The sequence below is a fragment of the Phalacrocorax carbo genome, chromosome 10 (assembly GCF_963921805.1).
Source record: "Phalacrocorax carbo chromosome 10, bPhaCar2.1, whole genome shotgun sequence".
In the NCBI taxonomy this organism is placed as follows: domain Eukaryota; kingdom Metazoa; phylum Chordata; class Aves; order Suliformes; family Phalacrocoracidae; genus Phalacrocorax; species Phalacrocorax carbo.
Window position 1 is genome coordinate 22,727,866 of NC_087522.1, and position 26,408 is coordinate 22,754,273.

Sequence of the window (26,408 nt, forward strand, 5' to 3'; positions counted from 1 at the left end):
TGTAGCAAGCAGCCCTTTGCGGCCAGGCATTCGGGGACTCTTATTTTCTGTGTTTCCCTGTCAGATTTTCTGCAGAAACGACAGGACTTTTTTCCCCATGTTCCATGAGGTGCTGCGGAGCCCACTTCCACCCAGAGCGCTGCCTTTTCTGGCAGCTGTGCTTTTCCAAAGGAAGGAGAGGAAAGAGACTGGGTTTTATCACTGGCGGGTAAGACAAATTGTAGCGCTGTCCTTGAGATGGCTTTCTTTAGCTGGTGTGTTTGGCAGTGGCTTCCTGTTGCTGCACATGTGGAAAACCAGTCCTGCACTTCTGCAGGAATTAAAAAAAATTATCCTAAGGGGGAGATTTTTGATAACCACGCTAATGTAGATTCCTGGCTTTTACTAAAGTTGGGGTCTGTGTGAGGCAATGCAGAGCAGGTCGCTGTTTCCTTAGCTTTTGAGGAACAGGATTAAGCTGGTGCCAACTATGTTGTGGGGGAAATGCCAGCATACTGGGCTTCTCATCAGTAGAGGCAAAACGGTGCTAATGTGTTTTCTTGCAAAATATCCTCGATTACCATTCCTTTCCTTTCTGATCTCTGACTTATCCCACAGGGCTTAATAATCTAAAGATTAATGATGTCTTCACCCCCTGTTCACAGTGCAGTGCAACCACATTAGGTAAAGTGGTTTCAATGTGCTTGTCCTTTAAATGGTTTATAATCATTCCATTGCATAAGATGGTCTGGCCAATAACCTCAATTTTGAATTGCACTAAACTGTTTGTTAAGGAGCCTTTGCTTAGGAGGCGGGATATGTGATCACGTGTCTTCCCCCCCCCCCCCCAGCTTAAAATTGAGGTGACCTTTAAATGTCACAAGATGGTTTGCTGCCTGTATGCCCTTCTGCAAGCATGCTGTGAGAAAAGTTGTCGTGTTGACCTCTTTTCTTTGTGGTGTTTAGTACTTGGGAAATCAGGTTAGAAGAGACTAGTGTTAGCCTGCTGTGTTTTCCATTAACCAGTAAACCACTGGATGTGGTATTTCAGGTGCTCGCTACATAAAAAATTAAATACTACTTAGTGAAGTTGTGCTGGCCAGTAGGGAGAGGTTTTGTATTGACTAGTTAATAGGAATTGGACAAAGAGAGGGGCAGCAGATCACCCTTTTGGGTTTGTAGGTGCATTCAATATGATATCTTTAACTTGCCAAAGCTTACCCTTAGTTTGACACGTGTAAAGACAATATAAACTGAGAGCAAGCCCAGTGCTTGCCACTGCTGTTGTAAAACTGAGCTGCTTGCACTGCTCATAGCACCTGACTGTAAAACTTGCCCTACAGAAGACCGTGGTTCTTAGGGCTGGGTCTGAAGTTTCCTTTTGTGACTGTGGGTGCACCTGTCTGGGGGAGGAGGGAAAATGCAAGGTGTGCCTAGGAAAGCCAGGAGCTTGATTTTTTGATTTAAAAGCAAACTAGTGGTACCATGGCTGAAATACAGAGGAAGGGGATTATGGGCAGCAGTGTTTATTTGGGAGCAGAAACAAGGTGGCAGGGGGGGAAGTGCTCCCTTGGAAAATTGAACATTTCTTTGAGGTACCTGATTTGCATGGTAGCAGTGAACAAAAAAGAAAATATGGCTTAGAAGTTAATTTTTAAATTTGCTATTGACAACGTTTCTGTAATGAAACTGGCATGTTTATTGAGTCCTCCACATCCACTGAGAGATGTGGAGTGGATTCCAGCACTTACTGTATAAAGGCAGGTGTTCTGGGCTACATGAGAATAAAGACTACTGGGTCCTGTAGCTGGGATAACCTCTTAGTTGCTTGCTGCTGCTGCATCAGCACCTGCACTTTAGGTGAAAGATACAGATGGTTGTTAGCAGGGTTGTGTGTTTGAGAATTCAGTCTTGTACGTTCATTTAAGGATTGCAAGGTTTTATTGCTCCAGATGCACTTTCCTGAGCTCTGGAAGAGGGATGATTCTGAAAAATCGTTAAACTGCAAACTAGAAATCGGTTGTTTGCATCTGTCACTTATATTGGTATGGTGTCACATACACAGCTATAGGCAGAACTGTCATTATTTGTTGTTCATTTCCCATACAGATTCCTTGCCTGACTTCCCTGATGTGTTCAGATAGAGCATCTCTCACGCTTCATTACTTTGCAAGCTCATCTTCTAACATGTTAGACCTTGCTGTGCCTTGGTTAAAAGATAAATAGAAAAGGCGCATGGGAAGGTTGTGGCATAATTGACAGCACAGGCTTGGGCACACAATGAAATGTCTGTTGCATTTTATACCCTTAAATTATGACTGGGTGTGGAAAATGTTTCCTCAGCTATGTAGTGACTGACTGCAAATCAACGGTTGCAAGAGACCTTTGGAAAAGGCTTTCTTCTGAACATGTAACTGTATGTTGACAGATGGTGTGCAGTAGAAGAGGGATATGCTGTCTTAAGTGGGCTCAATGCTTCCTCTGCTGAATTTCTCTGTATCTGAATTTCAGGTGATAGTCAGGCTACATGAGTGAGGCTTGCTTTGACAGTAGTGGGGGTGTGATCACGTAGCTTCATTTCTCAACAACCTGAAAAGTTGCAGCACCTATGTACCTATGCAATAGGAATACCTATGCAATAGGAATAACTTATGCAATCTTGAATTTCTCTCTGTAGTCTATTCCCCAACTTGACAAGGTAGAAAGGAGGTCAGGCTTTGCTTGAGAAACTAGTGTCAGTGATTGAACAAAATAGAGATGATTAGAAAAGGTTTAAAAAAGAAGAAAAACTAGCATCTGAAGGATAGAGCTCATGCTGAAATTAGATGTAAAGGCATGTCTTGTTCCCAGAAACAAATGAGGGAAGGACTATCTTCTGCATGTTGATGCTGCAAATAAAAGTCCTTTAGGAGTAATAACAGTATAATTGGAATTTATTTGCACAAATTTAATTTGGCAGCTGGGTTTTCTTGTGATCCTAGTTAATGATATGTAGGGCCTAAATTTTTGCATAATATTTGGCAACATGCAGCATTTTGTAAGCAAAGATCCTGTTGATTCAGTTGTAGATGAATACTTAGTGTATCTGAAATTAAATTCTGGTCTCAAGCCAACCATGTAGAAAATGATGAAAGTGAAGTAGTGACCACTTGTAGAAAGCATTTTGCAATGTGATTTTAGAATAGAAAGGGTTCTTAGCTGGCCAGGATTGTGTCATAACTGATGGAAATGAGGCAGAACCCCATTCTGTTCATGAGCTGTATGCAATTGCTTCTGTCCAGTCTCTGCACTAATTCCCTTCAAGCTGTTTTCTCTTGTCTTCCCCTGACCTCCCCCCACTTCTCCTTCATGATCTTCAGGATTCAGCCAGGCTTTTCTTTCCTCTTCACATCTAATATTACTTTCCAAAAATAGCCTCCCAGAAGCTTTCAAGAACAAGGATTACATTTTGATCTATGCTGGTGAAGTGGCAGCACGTCTAGAGTGCTGATACCAGTAACAGTCCAGAATGAATAGGAATTTAAGGTTTGCTGTTTCTTGCTCAAGCTGCTGTGAAGCATGTGTTCCTACAAGAAAGCAGGTTATTTCCTTATTGTAAACAGCATACCCTTTCTGTGCCTTTAGACCATGCTGTTAAGATTCTCGCCAAGTCTGCTATTACTCAAGCATGCGCGTGCCCTTGACAAGTGCTCTTAAACTAGCCAAGTAATGAATAAAACTATTTGGGCAGCTTCAGTATCTGTTTATCCTTCAACAGGAGTAATTCAAAAGTAATCTATAATTAGAGGAAACTCTAAATATGGTATTTATTTTTAGTCCATGAGGAGTTACCTTAAGACATCACTTACTGCCATGCTGAAAGGGAATTGAGTTTCTTTCTAGACTCCTTTCATCTTCCTCCAAGACACTGAAAGCACTGTGTATGTCCCAAATTGACTCATTAATAGATTATTTTGGGCTGACTGGTCTGATCCATTCCTCTGGACTGATACTAGTGTGGCTATAGAACAGGCATTGCAGTTGTTACATGCTGAGCTTGTTCCTCTCTTTTCAGTGGGAGAAGCACCCTCACTACAACCTAACAGTAAAAGTCCTCCGAGCCAGAAACATCAAGGGCACAGATCTGTGTAAGTATTTATTCAAGGTATTATGAAAACAGATGTTTTGTTCAGTGCATACCTGTAGCACAGGTAGCATTGTTACGGGAACTTTTTACCTACACATAGTATATTGCCTTTATATCTGAACAAAGGCTTCTCTTGTAAAGTATTATATATGTTTTAAAGGCTTGATGTGAGGCCAAACTGTAGATTAACCCTGCTACTTTGCAGAACAAGGTCAGATAAGTCCTGGTAAGCTTTTACTTCCCTGCTCCTTTTTATGTCCTACTGTGGCCCATTCTTTGTTCCTTTATCTGGCTTCAGCCCTCCGGTCATGGCAAATTTCACCATTGCTGCTGCTGAACAGTCGTTTTGCACCTGGAAGTACCACTTCTCAATTCTAGCTTCCAAATGTTTTTCTCAGTGCTTTCTTTCACGTGTGCACCATTTTGTTTATGTCACTGAAGCTTTGTAAGGAGGTAAGTGGTTGCCTGATTCCAAAACACTGCTTTTTACCTCATCCTGTTTTTTTATAGCATGATATATATTCCCTTTCGCCTATGTATCAATGATGAGTAAAGCTCTCAGGGCTGTTTGGGGTATTTGGATCTTTACAACTAATTTGAAATTGAATTTCTTCAGATTTAATACAGTAAGGTAGTCTGCCTGCCTTAAGTTTATATCTGGCATCCAATATCAAACTACTGGAATGCTAAATGAATGTCCAGGGAATGGAAAAACATCCTGAAAGGCTGAGGGCTAGAATCACACTGTGAAGAGAAGGCCTTTCTGTCCAACTGGAGTGAGAAATGGTTCCCATACTTGTGTTGTTAAAGGGCCTTAACTGGAAGAAGGAAAGACTCTGAGACAATCAGTTATTTTCATGGAATGGAAACAAAAAGCTCAGCTCCTGTTCAAACTAGATGAGGGTTAGCAGTGGGTGGATATAGTCTGCTTAGACTTCAGTAAGGCTTTTGAAACTGTCTCAAATTAAGATTCTCACAGAGAATGGGCTGGATGAGCAGGCAGGGAGTTGGACTGAAAACTGCCTGAATGGCAGAGCTCAGAGGGTGGTGATCAGTGGTACAAAATCTAGTTGGAAGCCAGTAACTGGCTGTGTAACCCAGGGATCAATTCTGGGTCCCATGTTGTTCAATGTCTTCACTGATGATCTGGGTGATGGGGCAGAGTGCACCCTCAGCAAGTCCGCCAACGTTACAAAGTTGGGAGGAGTGACTGGTACACCAAAGGGTCACGCTGCTATCCGGGGGGGACCTTGACAGTCTGGAAAAGTGGGCTTGTGGGAACCTCATGCAGTTCAACGAAAAGAAGTGGAGGTCCTGCATCTGGGGAGGAACAACCCTGTGCACCAGCGTTTGCTGGGTGCCGCTAGGCTGGAAAACAGCTTTGCAGAAAAGGACCTGGGGGTCCTCGTGGATAGGAAGCTGTCCAAAAGCCAGCAATGTGTCCTTGCTGCAAGGAATGCTAACGGTATCCTGGGCTGCACTGCCAACAGAACGAGCAAAGGGATCCTTGGCACTGGTGAGGCTGCATCTGGAGTACTGTGTCTAGTTGTGGGCTCTCTGCTGTGAGAGATGTTGGAGCTACTGAAGGGCCACTAAGACTGTAAACAGAGTGGATTATCTCTCTTATGAGGAAAGTCTGAGAGATCTGGGACTCCTTTGCCTGCAGAGAGAAGGCTCAGGGGGATCTTATTGATGCGTACAAGTATTTGAAAGGCTGTTAAGAAGATGGAGCCAGACTCTTCCAGTGATGCCCAGTGACAGAACAAGAGGCAATGGGCCCAATATCAACAGTAATATTTTTTGAAAAGTTCTTCCTCACTTTGTATAGTAGTCCCTTTTATTAAGGGCTTTGTGGTTTGGATGAACCAGAAAAAAGAAATACAGGTACCTAATGTTCAAACTGCTGCTGTTTAATGTATACTTCATTAAAGGCTTTTGCTTTACAAGGTCAGCCTTAAATTTGCACATTTTTGTGATGCAATGAGATCTAGAAAATGAGGAGCTCATGGGAAAGAGTATGTTTGATTAAAGTTGTCTGATGTGTGGCTCTACATTCTCTGCTCTAGTGTCCAAGGCAGACTGCTATGTGGAACTAAAGCTGCCCACTGCATCTCCCGTAGTCTCCCGAACTCAGGTTGTTGACAATTCTGATAACCCAGAATGGAATGAAACTTTCCAGTATCGAATCCACAGTGCTGTCAAGGTAAGGAATGCACTTTGCGGAGCTGGTTGGGCTACCTGCATTTGTGTACTGGCTTACTTCTGATACTTCATTCAAAACCAAGGGATCTTTATTACCCTCAAAACCAGCGTTGCTCATAAGGTGTCGGTCACCTTCAGTGGTACAAAAAGCTGTACTATGCAGGCCCAGTGATAACCACAGCAGTTTGTAACTGCACTCTTGTGTAAATTGCAGCTGGAATTTTCCATAAATGTCCTTGGGATGCAACTCAAGAAGGGCAGTCTACTACTACCTGGTAGAGTTCAAGGAAATTCCTTCAAAAAGCAAGTTTCTATTTAAGGATTGCTTCTGCTTTCACGGAGTAGCTGTTGCCTTCCTGGAGCTCTACTTGCCTTACACAACGAAGTGGCTAATTGAGGTTAATGGGAACTAAATTTCATGTCACTTTGCCACTTAGCTAGTTCAGTCAAGTTCTGTTATCAGTTCCTATGATCGAGCAAAGCACAATTCAAACTCTTAGAGACAGTGTATCTGTCTGCTATCTGAGCAGGACCTAGTAGAGTATTGAACAAAATCATGAGATTGTCAGCACTCATTCTCAAAGTAGACACTAATGGTAGAGGGAAGGAAACTTTTAGTATGGCACTATTGTTTTGAATAACTCCCTAGGAATAAGGTGCTTAGTTTCCTGTTAATATCCCCCTCAGTGGGGTACCTTTCCATAACGGTTGGTGACAGGTGGAATGGTAATGACTTAAATGGTAAGAAAAGAGCAAACTAAGCTTTAGGGTCTGAACTTCTTCCCCTGCAGGCTCATGAGGCCTCAGTCTGGTTACTGCTGCGGGGCTATGCCAGCACAATTCTAAATTCAGTCTTGTGTCCTTGAAAACTAGTTGCTGCAAGACTATTTTTTGGGTGCCATATGTACTCATTTTGTCTATTTCAATTAGTTTTGGCTGGACTTAACCTGCTCTGAGGCAGGGCTGAGCAGGAAGTGATAGGTGCCTATAACGTCGTGGACTGAATCATGCCGAAGGAGTGGAAATTGCTATTGCTTCCTCTGTGCCTGAAGCTGGTGGAGAGTGCTGCAACATGCATTCAGCTGGCCTCTCTCTAGTTGGGAAGCTCAGAAAAATCACTTACCTAAACACTGTCAACTAGAAGCTCATTGCTTAACTATGCTGTAAGTCCTGTTGGAAGCAGTGAATTCTCTTCAGGAATGGGAAAGGGGAAGGGTACTGATTAATGCATGAAGTGTCTATTCTGTACAGCTACTCAGGTTTGTGGAAGTGTTTCTGTCTCTTCATCTAAGGCTGTTTGTTTCTGGTTTTAGAACATTCTGGAATTGACACTCTATGATAAGGATGTCCTCATCAGTGATGAGCTCACTTCCATTGTCTTCGATGTAGGGGGCATGAAACCAGGTCAGCCCCTGCTGCGCACTTTCAGGTTGAACCCTGAGGTTAGTCCCTGGCTTCTTTCCAGGTCAACTATGAATAGGTGCATCTCATTGTTATAGAAATCCGGCAGTACATGCTGGATGATCTGTCTGAGTTGTAGAAGCCAGAAGGGGAAAACGTGTCAGCATGTGATGATAGTGTATATGGCTTTACCATCATCTGAGATGTTTCTAAAATACCTAGTAATTATTTTTTGTGTGTGTGTGTGTTCCACAGTCTTGGGGATGTCATACTAAATGAAACTTAGGATGACTGCTGTCTTTCAGAAGATGTTAAAACACCTTCAATGGGAATTGATTTTTCAGGTGACTAGAGGGGCATAAATAAGGCTTAAAATGAAGGGGTACTTGCAGTCAGCAGTCATTCTGAGGACTGCAGACTGTCTTATTTAGTTGATCATCACCACTTTGCAGTGAAGAATTTTATCGTTGCAGAGGTTACCTCTGTATTAAGTCAAAAGCTTAAGAAAAGCTTATTTTACCTGAGATAGGTTCAGTTGCATTTAACCTCTGGTTCATGTGGGTTGCATTGGTGCGTATCAGCTGCTCTCAGTCCCTGTGCACCTGTTTATGGACTTGCAACACGACAGCGTGTTTTGCATAGCTAAAGCCATATCACCAGGCTGATCTTTTTTGTAACTGCCTCAAACACATTGCTACAATAGGTCTGGATTAAAGGTGAGCTAATGATGTGTTTTCTTGAGAAATAGGGCTTAAGCGCTGTTGGGTGTCATCAGAAGCAGAATAACTGGTACAGTTAGCAGGGAGACGTTGGTCAGTGTCACATGGACTCTAAATGATTTGTCACCATAGAAAGAGGCTTAATAACTCCCTTTTTCTCATTAACTCTGTCCTGCTTGCTGAATGCTTAAGTAATGTTGATCAGTAGTTATGGAACTGGAAACTTCACCTTCAGTAAAGAGAATTACCCAAACTGGCTTCTACCTGGTTATTTTAAAAGCTGCGTTAGGTCTGGTATCGAGCACTTACTATATACTATAGCAGCGGAAAAGATGACTGGATCAAAGTCTGTACAAGACAAAGACAGCAATGAGCTAGGAGTGCAATCTGCTGAAATAATAAATGGGAGGAAGCGCAAAGCGTCATGTAGAAGGTGTTTGCAGAGTTGGCGCTGCAGTGGTACTTGAGCCAGAAGAGGGTGGTTTTTCCTCATTAGCATAGTAGTGGATCTGAGCACCAGCTCTCACTTCTGTGTGTGTGTTTCCTCAAACACAGATGTGCCTGGTCATATAGGATATGCCTGGGAGGAGAGGCATTTTTTAAAGAACGACAACAAAAGGCATAAATTTAAACCTTTCAAAATTTGACTGGAGCTTTTGTAAAAGCAACAAAAATAGTTACTATAGTTCGTAACAGGAAGACAGCTTAATCTCTAGGAAAAACCTCTCAATTATATTCAAGATCAAGGGTCACCTGTGTCCAACTTTTATTTTCAAAGGCTAATGAAGAGCTGGATGTAGAGTTTTACTTGGAGAAATGGTGAGTCTTACCTGAAGACCTGACTGAACTTGTGCTCTGCAGATACGTTGTCTTAGTTCCTTTTTCTGTGCAGGGACAGTCTTGCCTGTTAATGCTTTACAGTTCTCTGTGGTGTTCAAGTTCATTCACCAATGGCCGATTACAAATATCCTTAAAGCTTCAGTCACCAAAACTTCTGGGGTTCCAAAAAAGAAACAAAATTTTGCTGGACTTCGTGGGAATGGTAGCGCTGCAAAGGAAACAAACATTTTGTGGATGAGTTACTTAGGAGTGGAAAGCTTACACAGTTAACCTTGCAATATAAATAAATAAATACTTCATCTGATAGTCCATCTAACCTATTTATCTAGGTTATCAAAATAACTGAGATGGCACCTTATAGCACATGCATATAGTTGCAGAGGAATTTTTTTCTTCAGTATTTTCCCCCCATTGTTCTGTGAAGGGAGATATACTTGGTATTGGTCTAGTTTGCATAGATCTCTCACCCTGAGAACCTTTCTCCTCCACCTCTTATCCAGGCAGTTAGTTTATAAAGTAGGATGAAACAAATTAAAAACAAAACTAATTTGCATTAAATCCCTTCCTTTCACAGCTCAGATGCCCCTACAGAGGTATTGACCAATGGAGTTCTTGTGGTGAGTACATAGAAGTCAATTACATATATATTGGGATTTACTTCTGAAGGTATGTTTTTAGTAGCAAGAGGACAAGAATTGTTGAGAATTCAACTAACTCCTACGTCCAAATAGCTCCTACTGTCTCCATCATATGCCTCTCTTTTTTAAAATTTGCTGTTTTAAAAAGCTTTTTTTTTTTGGCTCTGCAAACCATTTCACAGGAGAGTCTGTGTTCCTATTTCCCTTAGCAAATCAGTCTTAGATACAAGTGGTGGAGTAGTTTCTTTATCTTTGAGAGCAATTATGGCCAATTAAATATCTTGCCTGCTGTCCTAGAAGGGAAGCTGATGGTTGAATGGTGTCAGAGACTAAATTTCATGAGTACATGGACAATCCAAGGACAGAAAGTCATGGCAGAATTGATGAAGTACTTGCTTGGATCTGAACAGGTTCTGAATAGGGACTTACACATGCATTAAAAAAGATAAAACAACAGAAAAACCCCAGGTGTTGAGAACTTGTAACTATGAAGTACTGGTTGTAACAAAAAAAATTAGTAACTGGAATAGGAAAGGTGGTTTTGATTTTGAAAGAAGAGCAAGTAATCCCTTCATGCTGCAACAAAACTTGCTCTTTATTTGAAAAGTAATAATTAATGTTTTCATTAAATTTTTTTTTTTTTCAGCTTGCAGCTGTAAACCTAAACCTACTATAGTAGGTGGATTAAGTTTTAACAAAGTGAATTGAAACCTCATAACCAAAGCTGGTTTCTTCTTTTCATAGGTTCATCCTTGCTTGTCTCTGCAAGGCACGGTCAACAAAGACGAAAAAGCGAAAGAGAAACAGCAAGGTAGGGCTGCCTGCAGAGTTTTAATTCAGATCTACTTTTCAGTATATGTATTCCTTGGGAGAAAGGGGAGGCTTGATTATCTGTCTTTACAAAATTGACATTTTAGGTTAGTTTTGCCTTTAATACTAAATAATACTGGGTTACTTCCACTAGTACCACACGAGAGTGTGTTTTCATAGTCTCAGCTACACTTAACGTGTCTGATTTTCAATGTTCATTTAAATGGTTTGTGTGGCCTAAACTTATTACTGTAACGCACAGGGAGCCGTGAGGTCAAGCTGTCTGTTCCAGGGGCATATCAGAAGCAGTTGTGTATTCCTTGGAGACCAGACAATGAGAAGGATAATGGAATCTCATTTGTCTTTCATGTGGATAAAGAAATGTGTCCAGAACTGCAAGTGGAGCTGCAGCAAACCATATCTGTCCTACAGGTAAGCATCTGTGCCAACTCCTACAAAGTTAACAGCCCACTTTCGAATAAATCCATTCTGAAACCACCAGTGCCTTTTGTCCATGAAAATGTCCTTAAATATAAATTGAATGACCTTAATTTGATCAGAAGGCAGTCAGGGACTTTTCTAGCTGTTCCAGGATGTCAGTTTTGGGTATATTATTCAGGTATGTGTGGATATCAAAAGACTGCATTGGAAGCAAGTTTCTTGTGGAGTACTATATCTATGTGGTGCTAGGAACCATCTAATATTAAGGTTACTCATTACTTCCAGGTTTACCTTTTTGATCAAACTTAACTCTGTAATGTTGTAACTGCTCAGATCAAAAATTTCTAGGGTACAAGCTAGTCTTGAATAGATTTTTCTGGTTATGTATTAGGAATTTATAGGCAGAGAGAGATTTTTTTCCCTATCGTTGCTTTTTACACACTACTATTTTTTTATTAAAAAACGGAATAAAAATGTTAGACTTTCCTAGCAACTTTGACATTGGGTAAGGAGGTGAATTTGTCTTAAAATTACACCCTCCCCAATATTTTAAAATCTGTTCAAACTTAGGGATTAAAAAAATGTGAATCTGCACATGCTTGCTACATGAAGGCATCTTTACTTTCAGCTGTTGAGATACTGTATAGCAAGTCTTTCCTACTAGAAACTTGTAGAGCACATTGCTCTTATGGAGGCTTATTTAGCTTTGTCTGTCACTTCACAGTTCCTACAAGCACCCATGCAGTTTGTGTCCCATAGGGGTGACTAAATATTTGTTGTGATGGCTGCTCTCAGAATAGCCAGAAACCAAAAATGAGAGCAAGGAAGCAATTTATTCTGTGATATTATTAATTCCCACAAGCAGTTACGCAGCACGAATGCGGATGGTTACCTTGATTACTCTAGAGATAGCTATGAAGAGAATACAAAAAGGAATATGGAAGAATAGGTTTGCAATGAAATTGATTGGGCGGTAAACATGAGCTGAAGAGAGACACCTGGACTTTAGTCAAAAACTCAGAGCCAGGCAAGCAAAAACATGGTAGAAGTCAACCATGGAGATTGGCCCACATGGTAAACATCAACCAAACCACTCCTGGTAGCTAGAACAACGTACTCCTATAGGAGCTGGCGTAGGGCTCAAAGCTATCCAGTCTGATCTTTTCTGTCTTGTCGGAGGTAGGAGAGTGCCAGGAACATGGTAATGTTGCTTGCTTAGAGGGACATTTGACTCAGGACAGCTGTTTCTGGTCAGAAGACATCTGTGAAATCTATGGGTAGTTCCTTGTCTGTCTTCAGTTCTTGCTGAGAAGGGTGACAACCTGTTTCTTTAAGGTGCTACCTCTTCCCAAGGGTTGAGGCCTGCAGTGGGTGTAAAGGCTCCAGCCCACCTGGTAAGCTGTGTAGGTTTGAGTTGTGGCCCTGTGATATGAGGGGTTTTAAAATATGCCTCTCTTAAATTTAAGAATCTCTGCACAGCTGTATTAAGAGAGCTTGCTACTTGCTAATCCCACATGGGAGAAAACTCAAAGATTTCTTGGCAAACTTTAATTTGATCTGCTTGTAAAGGTGATTATGTTTTTAATTGTGTGCTCCCATTTGTCCCTAAGGCCCTTACCTTACTTCCTGTTTTGTGGTATTTTTTCCTGTGTGTCTAATGCTTTTGCCTCATTGGTATCTTTTCCAAATCCTGCTTTGAAGACAGAATGCAAGTTTGCTTGTGACATGTCAGAACAGAACTATTTTGGGGGGAAATTTTCTATTTGGAGATGAAGATTTTTTGCTTGTGGCAGACAGCTATAAAAAAGAAAGGAAGCTATTTTAGTGACAGAAATAATCCCAGCAAAGATCTGTCAAGCAGAGAACAGGATGATCTTGAAAAACCTTAGACTTTTGGTAAAGATTTAGTTATAAATATCTTAAAGATTGTTTGCTGTTTTGACATATGAAAGTCATATCTTTAACTTTTCTGGAGACCTCTACTAACATTTTATTTTTTTATTAGGATGGTATGAATCCTGATATTGAAAAGCACACTACAGTTCTAGGACTGGGGACTGTACCAGTTAATTCCCTTCCTATTGGACAAAAAGTTGACAGAATTGTTTCTCTGGGAGAGGTAATGTCAACATTTTGCACTTGTTTTAACGTTCTTGAGATAATGTTTTCCCCCATTGCCTATAGACATTTGGAAAGTTAAGCTGCACATGATTCTTAGGAGTGCTGTTTTCTTGGATGTCTAGAATGAAATACTGAGATTACTCAGTGCAATTGTTCTGAAAATGTTTTCATGGTTGGGTCTTGCAAAATAAATGTCAACTTCATCACTTTCCAAAGCAAAAATCTGTTAAGGTATGAAAGAAAAATATCGGAGGGGAAGAAAAGCAAGAAGCTTGCAGAAGAAGTAATTTTTTTCCCTCTGCTCTCTGACTACATGTTTTTGTTCTCTGTGGAGACTATTGAAATGTCTGAAACAGGTGCAAGGACGTTCCAGAGGTGTAGTTTTGTGGGCGAGAATGTTGTTCTAGTTAGTATCTAGTGACCCTGTTGATGTCATAACCTCTAGTTCCACCTGTGTAGTTGCTATCAGTTGTGATATGTGTTCTCTCTTTTCACAGGGACAAAGTTTGGATATGAGTTTGAAAACTGAAGAGAGGTGAGTGGGAACCTCAGAGACTTCTAAAAATCAAGAAAGACCTTTATTCTCATAGTGAAGGAGCTGAGTGACTCTCCCCGCTGTTCTGGGGAGATCTGTTGTCTCTATTGAATTCTTGGGATAGATTAAAGAAAAATATGTTTGGTTATTTTTCTTCTGAAGGCTGTGACTCTTAATTTTACAGATACTATATATTGGATTGGTGTCAGTCCTGCTGAACTCTGAAAAATTTTGTGTTCCTAATACTTAAATGTAAAATAGCTGATGGTGTAAACATTAAGTAGCTTTGTTAGGTACAGATAGTTCCCAGAATGTGTGCAGTACTGTGTGGACAAATAGGAAAGGACATCTTGGTGTGTGAAGAGCTTGAAGTATAAAATAGAGGAAGGGTGGAAGAGAGGAGTGATAAGGAAAGAAAAACACACATAACCAAGCAGTTGGCTAGTAAGTTGATGGGGTTATTGGGTATATAGTAATTAACTGAAGATCCTACTCCCCTTTTACAAATTCCTAGCACATTTATTGGTATTCTGCTGTCCCCTTCTGTCTCTTAAGTTCAGAAACTTCTGTTTTAAAATTGCTCTTCCAATCATTTCTCCATCTATGTCAACACAGTAATCTCAGTTGCTCATTATACAATCTTCTTCATCTACTGAGAATCTTTTCTTCCATTGTGAAATACCTGAAACTTAAATCTGAATACTTTTTTGACACAAGCTTTGTATTCAGATATTAAGGGAGAAAGACAATAGGGAGAAGTTTAATTTTTAATTCCAAAAGCTGTTGTTACAGAATAGCTGGTGCATAAACATACACTAAAACTTCATTTAAGAGTTTAATCCAGTGATTCAGATCAGCACCTAAATTGTGTGTTCACAGAAGTTGCTTTTCCCTGGTAATTACAAATCCTCCAAAATTTTAGGTATTTTTGTTCTAATTTCTATTTCAGACCTTGGGATCTTGATATACGTCTGGGTTTTGACCTCTGTAAGGAGGAGAGAGAATTTTTGGACAAAAGGAAGAAAATAGTTTCTGAAGCACTGTGGAAGACTCTTCACTTAAAGGAATCCCCTCCAAAAGATGAGGTATTGAGCATGATGCTGTAATGAGATATGTAAAATCCTTTGTGCTTGTTTGGTAATTATGTATTATAGGATTCTTTGTCCATAACCAACAGAAAACATGGTTTGCATTCACCATGGTGTGAGAGAGATCCCTGTGATGTTTCAGTTTTAAAGTCTCAAATGTTATTTCTAATATTTTTGAGGGGGGGTGTGTGTGTTTTGGAACACAAAAAGTTGAAATTTCAGAACGTATGTACTTTCTTTAGTTGAACTCTTGTATCTTGGGCTTTGAGCTCTGAATTGTGATTGGAAAGTCTGTGTCAGAATGGTTAAGTTGAAGCTCAGACCACAGGAGCAGCTTCCTAATTGCTGATTTGAGGACACTTATATCTAGGTAGTGCGATACCTTGCTCTGTGATCTTTGAGTGCTGTTATAAGAATGATGGCTTTTTTTGTTCTTATGTGTATATTGTATAGAATGCAAGTAAATGTGTTATAATATACATAACAGTTTCAGCAAGTTACTGTCCCTAAGATGACACTGCTGTTTTATAGTAAACAATGTATTTTAATTACAAAGAAAAGAAGGGAGTTCTGGTTGAAATCAAACTTGAAATTACTTGAAATGTAAATAGAAATTTTATCTCTTATTCTCATAAGAATGAGACCTAAATGGGATTGGTTCTGTAATTTATTGGCAGTGTCTGTCATTGACTCCTGAGTTTGCTGTCTGCAGGTTCCAGTCGTAGCGGTACTGGGGTCTGGAGGTGGGATGAGAGCGCTGACATCGTTCTATGGTAGTCTTGCTGGGCTTCAGCAGCTGGGCCTTTTGGATGCTGCAATATATCTGTGTGGGATTTCTGGCTCTACTTGGTAAGTTACATGCAGTGTTGATTCCAGAAACTTATACTTGAATGTGGTAGTGTTGATGCAAAATAAGGCCAAAACTGCATTTGTGCCATCTGTAGACAGACAAGGAAGTCAAATGTTGTATCAGTTCTCACCTGTTAGTTCTGATGGGGATCCTAATGAGTCTGAGATTCATTATTGCTTCTAACCTATACAGCTACTGGCTAAATTTATGGATCTGCTGCTTTAGCAAGCCTGGCAGTTGAATATTAGAACATATTTCATGAATAAAACAGCTGTGTTCCCTCAGAGCCCTGACTACAAAAAATTTCCCCGTTTTCTTGCTCTTGCCAAGAGGGTAACTGAGGTGGTGCAAGTCGCTGGAAACATGTCCACGTGGGCTCCTGTACTGTGGCCTGGCAAAATTGCACATGCATCTGAATACAGGAACTGCTCCAGTCCACCAGAAGGCAAGCAGGTGCTATGTGCTGAAATGTTAGACGTGGCTAGTACGTTTCAGTAGCTCAGTTTTTGAAGTTTGTGGCGAAATCATCCCTCATAAGTACACATTGTTTTCGTGGTTTCACTGAGGAGTTGTGCAACCTGGCAGTATAATTCTCCCTTCCAGAGCTTTGTGTGTTGAATGAACTTCTATGTACCTACTATTCTTCCAGTAACCGTGTGATCTGGCCTGCCCCTTTTTATTCAGAGACAGACTTTCAAACAAATGTAGGCGTCTGTTCACGTGGATAGCCAGTAGTCCAAACTAGTTTTTTGTTTAATCAGACCTATGTTCTAATGAAGGCTATGGCCTCTATTGCTGTATGCAGCAGTACCCTTGCTGTCAGCCAGTCTCTGAGGGTTACTACACCAGAAGGCTGTGCTGCCATCCAATGAGACCTGGGCAGGCTGGAGAGCTGGGCCGAGGGGAACCTGATGAAATTCAACAAAAGCAAGCGCAAGGTCCTGCCCCTGGGGGGGAACTAGGTTAGAGGCTGAACTACTGGAAAGCGGCTCTGTTGAGAAGGACCTGGGAGTGCTGGTGGACAAGCAGCTGACCATGAGCCAGCAACGTGCCCTTGTGGCCAAGAAGGCCAATGGTATCCTGGGCTGCATTAAAAGGAGTGTGGCCAGCAGGTCGAGAGAGGTTATCCTCCCCCTCTGCTCTGCCCTAGAGAGACCACATTTGGAGTCCTGTGTCCAATTTTGGGCCCCCCTGTTTAAGAAGGATGTGGAACTCCTTGAGCAAGTCCAGCAGAGAGCTACTGAGATGATCAGGGGACTGGAGCATCTGCCATATGAGGAAAGGCTGAGAGGCTTGGGTTTGTTTAGCCTGGAGAAGAGAAGACTGAGGGGGAACTTCATAAATACCTATAAATATCTAAAGGGTGGGTGTCAGGATGATGGGACTAGGCTCTTTTCAGTGGTGCCCAATGACGGGACAAGGGGCAATGGGCACAAGCTGGAACATAGGAAGTTCCACCTCAAGATGAGAAAGCACTTCTTCATTGTGAAGGTGACAGAGCAGAGGCACAGGCTGCCCAGAGAGGCTGTGGAGTCTCCTTCCCTGGAGACATATAAAACCTACCTGGACGTGTTCCTGTGCCCCCTGCTCTGGGTGTGCCTGCTCTCAAGCAGGGGGGTTGGATGAGGTGATCTCCAGAGGTCCCTTCCAACCCCTACCATTCTGTGATTCTGTTATGGCCTGGAGTTAACTCCTATTCATGAACTGGTTCATGTGTGCTAGCACATGATGCTTGGAACATCCTTGAAAGGTAGGTTAGCAATCAGGATGAAGTTGTCCAGTAAGTGTCAGGGTTTTCATCATGTTTTAGAGTTCAGAGATGCATTATGATGATGTCTTCTTCTCTTCATGATGTTTTATCTTTTAGCTGGACTTCTCAAACTTCTTGTTCAGTGCTGCAGCACTAATTATAACTAGCTAAAATTATTGTTTACGTGAGGGTCACTATTACTGATGACATTAATATAACCATTTTCAGGTGTTTATCGACATTGTATCAAGACCCTGAGTGGTCACGGAAAGACCTTCAAGATGCAATCAGAAGAGCTCAGAGTACTGTGTCCAGCAGCAAAGCAGGGGCATTTTCCCCAGAACGACTGAAATACTATTTCCAGGAGCTGAATGCAATGGAGATTAGTGGAAGGAAAGTTTCCTTTACAGATTTATGGGGCCTTATTGTGGAATATTTCCTACAACAGAAGGTAAGAGTTCACGTTTGGATGTGTCCTGCTGTTTGTCTTCCAGGTTGGAGCCCTGGCCATGCATGTGTGTTGTGTCAAGAAACCAGTTACTCTCTACCTTTTGTGAGCTGTTATGGAATATATGGTGTTGTGGAATAAACATAAGGAGTTCTCATCTCCTTCTGCCCCGGGTTTCCCAGCACCTTCTTCAGTAAAGAATTTTGAAATAATGTATATTGGTGCTATAGAAAAATGGAGTGTTTATTTGGAATGACTGTTATTAAATGAAGAGTTTTTGTATTGGGCAGGGTAAGCCTGAGAGAATGATGTTGGTTTTGCAAAATGATGTTACTGTGCAGTATTTGCTGTGCTAATTGTAACCAGAAATCAGAGGAGTAAGTAGTTTATTAATAACACCAGACTCTCTAAATATGCAACTGTAGGAATATTCTGGCAAAATCTAACCATGTGCATGGTCAGCAGGAGGAAAAGGGATTTTGAATTAGTAGTATTGTTAGTCAGAGATGTTAAGCAACAGCTTCAAGTTATCAGAGTATGGGTACAGAACTTACCTGACTAAAGTGTGCTTCTCCTTCATTGCTTGTGACCAGGAAGATCCATCAAAGCTGTCTGATCAACAAGAAGCAGTGAAATGGGCCCAGAACCCCTATCCTATCTATGCAGCTGTCAATGTGAGACCCAATATTAGCAGTGATGACTTTGCAGGTATGAACATGGCAAATTTATTTTTGTTTGCTAAAATCAATTAATTCCTTTCACCTATCTAGTTCCTTAGGTAGTGAGTAGCTGGCAACAGGAAATGTGGCTCAAGCAGCAGTTTGCAGTGCAAGAGGTGCAATAGGATACTGATCGGCAGTGTTATCCTGATCGCAAATATCTTCTTCATGGCTGTAATAGAGAAATTAGATTCAAATCTGCTGTCCACTCCACGTGTTTTGCTAGAAAGTGCCTGAAATTTTCAGGAGCTGAGAGGGAAGATATGTATAATACACGAGTCTGTGTCTGAATTGGAGAACTGAAGTCCTTGGTGATTAGGTGACCTTCTTTCTTTTACAGTCTCAGGTAATTAATTTGTATAGGTTTAATGTAAAATGATGGATTGGCAACCTTGTAGCATGCATCATCAAAACTGTGGTATTTAGCAGCCTGGGTTCTTGCTGGTTATAAAAATACAGTAGAAAATGAAGGCCAGTCCTATTCCAGGTCACCTGAAACTTTAAATATGTTGCAACAAGTGAGGATAGACACAATGAGACATGAACACCAAAGGTTGTGTCCTTTTGTGTATCACTATGAGACTTTTTTGTTTGTTTTTTGTTCTTGAGTGTGTGTGTATGACAATGAATTTGATTTGTAAATATTTGTGGAAAGCTTTCAAGCATGAGGGGACACTTTGATATGCAGACAGTGAAGTCTTGACACAGTGGGTTAACTGAGCTTTCAAGTCAGTACTGTAATAGTTGCTGAGAGATGGTTAGTAGTGTGAAGAAAGGCTGAGAAGTGAAGTAGCTTCTATTTGTGATACGAAAGGTTTGCCATCAGACTGGTTTGAAGTGGAAGGAAAATAGGCAAGTTATTTCTGCAGTAACAAAAGCAAGACGGAGAAAATGAGATTTGATTCCACCTGCCTCCCCCCCCCCCCCCCCCCCCCCCAAGCTAGGGAAAAAGGAGGTTGTATTTAGTCAATATTTAGTCAGTGAAAGCCTGTTCAAGAGTTTTTATTAATCATGTGTAAGATAGAGGCTTACTGAGAAGAGTGGCAGGGAAATCCATACTGATGGTGAAAGAAGTGGAGGGAGACTCCAGAACGGAGTCTTCCTTAAGTGAAAATACTAATTTGATTTCTGTTCACACATTTATTCTGACACGAGTAAATATCCTATTGGCTTGTTCTTAGAATGGTGTGAGTTCACTCCCTATGAAGTTGGATTTCGCAAATACGGAGCTTTTGTCCGAACAGAGGACTTCGACAGTGAGTTCTTCATGGGACGGCTTGTCCAGAAACGTCCAGAGCCTAGGATTTGTTTTCTACAAGGTGTGGGTCTTACAATAATGAATAAAACGGGGAGATGGAAAGGAGCTGTGCAGCTTTTGGGACTCATCAACTTAAACCCATGCCTTTTTGTCCCTTCCTAAAGTATTTCAAGAAGGGAAAAATGTCAAATCTTCTGCCGAAGTTTTAGATGTAGGTTCATAGTGTATTACAGTCTGATGTCCTGAGTCTGCAAGAAGACTCTATTATGAGCTGCCTGTCAAAATTCTGCTTTAGGTCTTCCTGTTCTCTTGCCAGCTTGCTGATAGAAGGGCTTTTCTCTTGGAGGAGTTTCTGCATTGTATTATTACGTCAAAATTTTTGTTACATGATTAACTCAAAGGTTTAAACTCAAACAGCACCTGTTAGAACAGTAGGGGTCAAGTGGCAGCCCTCTCTCATGACAAACGTCAGCTGAATTATAGGCCTTTTCATTACACTGTGAAAAGCCTTTTGAGTATTAAATTCTTCCATATTTCTCCTGCAGGAATGTGGGGCAGTGCTTTTGCTGCAAGCCTGGATGATATCTGCCTGAAGGTGGTTGGTATAGGACTGGGCTTTCTAGATTCTTTCAAAGATGTTATCAAAATTGTAGGTAAGAACATACATTAAAATAGTAGGATTTTTCGAAAGATTCCTGGTTTTTGGAATGGGAATCGAAAATGTGCTGTGTGTAGTTTTCAAGACTAGCATAATGGATACTTTTGGACAAATCTGTTGCCCTGTGCATTATTCCCTCCCATCGCATGTATAGTTAAGAGTGTAATTACAGTTTTTCAGTCCACTGTCTCTTCCTCCTTTTTTTTTAAATTTTGTGTTTGACTTTGACTATAAATTTGGGCTAGTTCTGGAAGCTGTTTTAAATGCATATTACAGTGCAGGGGTCTTAATCATGAGAATAGGAAGAATAGAAGCTGGACTGCTAAGGAGGAGGTGGAAAATAGGTTGTCAGTTTCCTCCTTGGCCTGATTTTTGTAGTCTCGGATAATCTGGTTGTATGTTTATGCATTGTTCTCCATTGGTACAGTGCCTCCCTAGCAGTGAAAAGGAAGCGTATTAAAGGCTGAGACTTGCTCAGGTTTATAGTTACAGCCTTATAGTAAGTAGCGGGGGGAGAGGTTTTTTTCTTCTACGTTTTTGCAGTCCTAGTTCCCCCCACCCCTGCTTTTGTTGTAACTATAAATGCTACTGTGTGTGGATGACTGTCTTATGTGGCAGAAGTGGTCATCACTAGGTAACAAGGCTTTCTTTGTGTGGGTTTGAAATGAAAGCGGACAATTTATAAGTAATGCTATTCCCGTTAAACGGGGCAGGTAAATTATCCAACTATAGAATATGTAGCTCATTTAAATTTCATTGCAATACTTTTTTTTATTAGAGGACAAATTCAGCCTTAGGAAAGCTGGTTAAATATTGTAGAAAAAAGTCTGATTGAAATGTTGGAGCTGGACAAGCATTTTCTGTGTGCTCTGCATCCTTCTGTGGCTTCTGCAGATGACTGCCGAAGATTCCATTTCCGAGATCCAACACGACTGAAGACTCGCTTGGTTATACCTGGGGGCCCCTTGTTACAAGTTTTTCAGGACTTCTTCAAGTCCCGGGTCACATGTGGAGAAACCTTCAACTTCATGCAGGGATTGTATCTTCATAGAGATTATGTTAACATCAAGAAATTTGTGGCTTGGAGAGGTAAATGAGTCTGTATGTATCTGGGATATAAAGTAGTGTGTTAATATTCTGTAACAGTCCATGTTACAGAACATAAGTGAGCTTGACTTCGGTCCTCTGAAATCAAGGGGTTTACCCCTTCTTTCACCATGGCAAAAAATTTGATCCGCTGTGTATGCTCTGTCATATGAGGCAAGCTTATCATCAGATTTTGCAGGTCAATCTCAGATGAATGTGCATGTTGGAATGTCTTTTCTTCTTCTTATAGTTACTTGGAGTGTCTTCTAGGCACTCATCTGGATGCGTTTCCCAACCGACTGACCCCCATGGAAGAGAGCTTGTATTTAGTGGATGGTGGCTTTTCTATCAACTCTCCCTTTCCTTTGGTACTTCAGCCAGAGAGGGATGTGGATGTTATCTTGTCATTCAATTTTTCCTGGGAAGCTCCATTTGAGGTAAGGGACGTAACTGAGCATTATTACATGGAGATGGAAGCACAGAATCATATTTACAGTGGCAGCAGATCAGTTCGTGTTGAATACAAACACTAATGAAAGAGTGCATTAAAATAAATCCTTACCTCTTCCAAATATTATTGTACATTTTTTTACTGTGAATGTCATGAAGAGATGGAAAGTGACAACTGTAATAAGATTCACAATGTTTCAGAAGCCTGAATAGATTATTACCTAAAATAAGAGTATTTGCTGAGCTTATATAATACTTGTTGCTTAGATTTATGCTTCTAATAGAAAAGTGTCTGTTGGTGATTTTCTTCATGCAAACAAGTTATTTTCTGTATATACAAGTGTTTAAGCTTGGAAAAGTCAAGATGAATATATTTAGAGTAACAAAACATAAAAAGTTTCAGCTGCAAACTGTCGATGTGCGGTAGCAATTCTCAGTTCTGCTCTTCATTATTCTTCTGTATCACCAGCCAGAGAAATGGTTTCTGCCAATCTGAAGTTGAATTTCTGTCACTTTTTGTGAAAGTCCCTCTCCCTTTGAGGATTGTAGTTAGATGATCTTGGAGCTGTTGCTGGTATTCTATTGGAAGTATTTTTTTTTTTTCTTTGACAACAGGTTTTAGAGCTGACTCAGAAATACTGTGAGGAGCGGGAAATTCCTTTTCCAAAAATCAAATTGAGTGAAGATGATGAAAAGAAGCCAAAAGAGTGTTACATGTTTGTGGATGATGATAATCCAAAGGCTCCAATTGTGCTCCATTTCCCATTGGTGAATGATACCTTCCAGAAATACAAAGCTCCAGGTAAGGAAGCTGTATCTTAGAGCTATTTTTACAATCCTTTGGGTGTGTTGGCAGGGAAAATTCAGTGGGGTCAGTGTCCCTCCTTTCATTCTTCTTGGTATTACCCTGTAATTATTAAATTGTTACTTTCACTTAAGGTGGAATCAGCTTTCACTGCTTTTTTGGAAGGGAGAGTGGGAAAAGAGCCTGACAAAAAAAAAAATCTAAAGGCTGAAAGAATCAAAATCAGGCAATATTTTTGCTTCTTTCTGAACGTTTCTGCCCTGATACCTGATGTTGTTACTTCTAGTTACTCTGAATATATAGGAAAGTACTATAAATCAGATTAAATAATAAGTTCATTTGTTTATTCGATATGAATAAACCACTAAGCAGCGAAGTGTTGGGGACCGATCCGTATGTCAGATCATGTAACTCAGTGCTAAGTGGCCTGTGCCCTTGTAGTGTAAGGTCAAGTGATAAATGATCCTTGCTTCATTGAGGTGGGCCTTAGTCTATATTCATCACCATAAGTCTATCAAATAAGAGCACTGGGATGAAACGTAGAGCTATAACTTTAAGAAGAGACAGACAAAATTCAATGTCCTATTTCTCCCAGCTGGCAGGAAACAGCAACCTGAAGAAAACCTTTGGAATACATAGAAAAAAATGTGCACAGCTGACGCAGGCAAGGGAGATCTAAGGCACTCTGTTAATGCTATCTCTATTAATACTATAATGATTGTCAGGCCCTGGCTGTGTTTCCTCATCAACGATGAAGAGTTTCAAAGTGTTGGGCTTTGAATATGGCTCAAGACTGCTATTTCTATAATAGCAACAAGTGAAAGTGTTTTTAGCAGATTACTTTCACGTTCATTTTTCAAAATTAGTATTTAAATTTAAGCAAGTGGTAGGGTGCTAAAACTCAGGGTGTTAGTGTCTCTTATTGTAGTGTAGAACAGCACTTCCAGGAAGAGTTGAGCTTCGTATTTCCTATTTTGAGAATGTTTAGTGCATCCATGATTATCAATTTATCACAATGAAAATGTATTTTAGTCCTGTATTTGGAGTCTAGTAGAAGTAGAAAGGATAATACTGTTTTACCTTCAGCTTCCAAGCATTTTGGATCCTGAAGGAGCTGAGATGTCTGAGGAGGAGCTCTGGGGAAAAAGTTAAGGTTCAACAGAGTTATCTGTGATTTCATCCTTGCAGAATCCAACTAAAACGAGTCTGTCACAGCTGTGTTTTTGTCATGTTTTCTTGTTGGTTTTGCTGGTTTATTTTTCTTTGGTTTTTTTTTTTTTTTTCCTTGCTGCAGGAGTTAAACGTGAGTCAGAAGATGATAAATCCTTTGGTGACTTCATCATTGGGGCAAAAGATTCTCCTTACCGTACACTAAATTTCACCTTTGAGCCATACGATTTCAGCAGGTTAGTGGAAGTGAATCGCTACAATGTTCTGAACAGCAAGGACACTCTCTTCAAAACCCTAAACTTGGCTCTGCAAAGGAGAAAGTTGAAGAAAGTCATCAATACGTCCCATACATGAGCAGCTTCTCTAGCTGAGGATACAGACAGGCTGCAGCGTTCGAAAGCCATGTGGCTCAAGACAGAATACTGAAAACTAATAGCTGGAAACTGTCTTCTTGGGAAGGGAGTAGCACACGTGACACTGAAAAATCATTCCAGGTAACAGATGCTCTTACAAAAACTCAAGGGATGTATAGTACAACACGGATGTTGCTTTGTCATGTGGGGAAGAATGAGGAATTATCTAATCCAGTGTCTCATCTTACAGTGGCTGATACCAGATGACTAGGAAAATCTAGTCAAATGGTTCAAGCATCTGGATAATAATCTTCCAAATTCCACTTGAGTAAAGCACCTCCTTTTGTCAAAGGTGCAGTGGTATTTGAGGAAACACAGATTCCTCTATTTGAACCTCCCTCTATGAACTTTTATGATTTACATATCTGGCAAGGAACTCCACAGACTATAACTATGCACAGAGAAAGGAAGGTGTGTCCTTTTGCTTTCAACTTGCTACTGGCTGATGCCCATGCACTTTCAAGATTGAACAGTCATTACCTGTTTTCAATTTTTGTCATTCATGGTTTCAAAGATCTCTGTGAAATTTCTTTCCTACCCTTCTTAAGGATTATAATGGCTTTTAGTCTCCCAGAAGTTCAATATAGAGTACCTTACTTCGGTAGCCATTTGTTTTTGAGGAAATAATATTTCCCTTTTTTATATTTAACAATTAAAGGCACATCATGGGGTTGTTTCTTCTTCCTACAGTTTGATCATCACGCGCTGATGAAACTTTAAAAAGGCTATATTAAATGTCGTCTTTCTGTGGAAGAGGAAGGAAGGCTCCTTTTGAAAAGTCTGAATTTAGGGTTTTTTTTCCTTACACTTGGGCTTGCAGTTCAGCCAGACCTTTGTTCAAGGAATTTCTATGTGTGTCTGTATATTTTAGAAACATCAATATTCAAGGTAGGCACATGTTATGAATGTGAATGACTAATGTCAGATGCTGTTATGCTCTGGGATAGAATTCACCTCACTTTGCAGAAGGCTCAGAAAAGGTACTGAATTATGCAGTTGGAAAGTATCTCGTACAAAAGGGTGGCAAGCAAACACTGTTTACTTTTGTGGCTTTTACACTGAGCTGATTGTACTGATTCTGTGTTTGAAAACTGGGGACAGGAAATTTGTCATTTCTGAAATGATGTAAAGGCTCAAACGGGTATGATTCTTGATATTTTTTAATGTGTTTCTCTTTTAATAAATACTTTGCTAGTTTGCGTTTTCACAATATTTCTTATGAACACTTGTCTTGGTATTTGTCCTTACTCCAGTAAAAAGTAAATGTAATACTATATTTGCATAGTGTCTTTTATTATATCAGGATACCTGACAGAGGCAGAGTGACTTACCAAATCCCTCTTGGACTGGTGCTGCACAGCAGTAGAAAGTAATAGTTATCTCTTCATTGTGACACTTCTCTTTGAGTAAGCATGGCTCAAAAGGGAATCTTTTAGAGGTATTTCAAACAGTGACTTCATCTGCATGATTAAACTTCCTTTAATATCTGGAAGGACATATCACTTACGTCCTTAGCATTTATTTCCTTAAGCTGAAATAAGAGAAACAGCAACTTAATGTTATCATTTTTCTTTGTAATTGGTGCTGCACAGCTACCTGCTCTGTAGGATTTGGGCATCCGTCATATTTTCTGAGTGACTTTTGTATATTTTTCCACATAAGATTTTCAAGTATTTTTGTATTGGCTGCCTTTCAGCCTGCCACCATGCCATACCTTTTGAATGTTTGTATCATGATGTGAGTTTCCTTTGTTCCTCCTTGTCCTGGTTTCGGCTGGGATAGAGTTAATTTTATTCATAGTAGCTTGTATGTGCCTATGTTTTGGATTTGTGTGAAAAACAGCATTCATAATGTGGAGATGTTTTAGTTGTTGCCAAGTAGTGCTTACTCTAGTCAAGGGC

General features: G+C 40.4%; 1 protein-coding gene across 2 annotated transcripts; it reads left to right on the top strand.

The window, feature by feature from the left end:
- On the top strand, positions 1–25,770 carry PLA2G4F (phospholipase A2 group IVF). 2 transcript variants are annotated; one of them, XR_010374714.1, is made up of 21 exons: positions 1–208; positions 4,034–4,106; positions 6,172–6,308; positions 7,621–7,749; positions 9,206–9,246; positions 9,842–9,884; positions 10,650–10,716; positions 10,978–11,147; positions 13,162–13,275; positions 13,775–13,812; positions 14,762–14,897; positions 15,613–15,749; positions 17,729–17,951; positions 18,542–18,656; positions 19,849–19,986; positions 20,471–20,578; positions 21,478–21,672; positions 21,940–22,106; positions 22,735–22,921; positions 24,219–24,588; positions 24,698–25,770. XR_010374714.1 is itself a non-coding variant. In XM_064462465.1 (20 exons), exons 1-20 carry the CDS (start codon positions 98–100, stop codon positions 24,446–24,448), a joined length of 2,559 nt encoding a protein of 852 aa, XP_064318535.1. In that variant the 5' UTR covers positions 1–97; the 3' UTR covers positions 24,449–25,770. The 2 variants fall into 2 exon arrangements, 1 of the variants encoding a protein (XP_064318535.1); XM_064462465.1 differs by having other exon boundaries at positions 24,219–25,770.
- Positions 25,771–26,408: the final 638 nt, after the last annotated feature.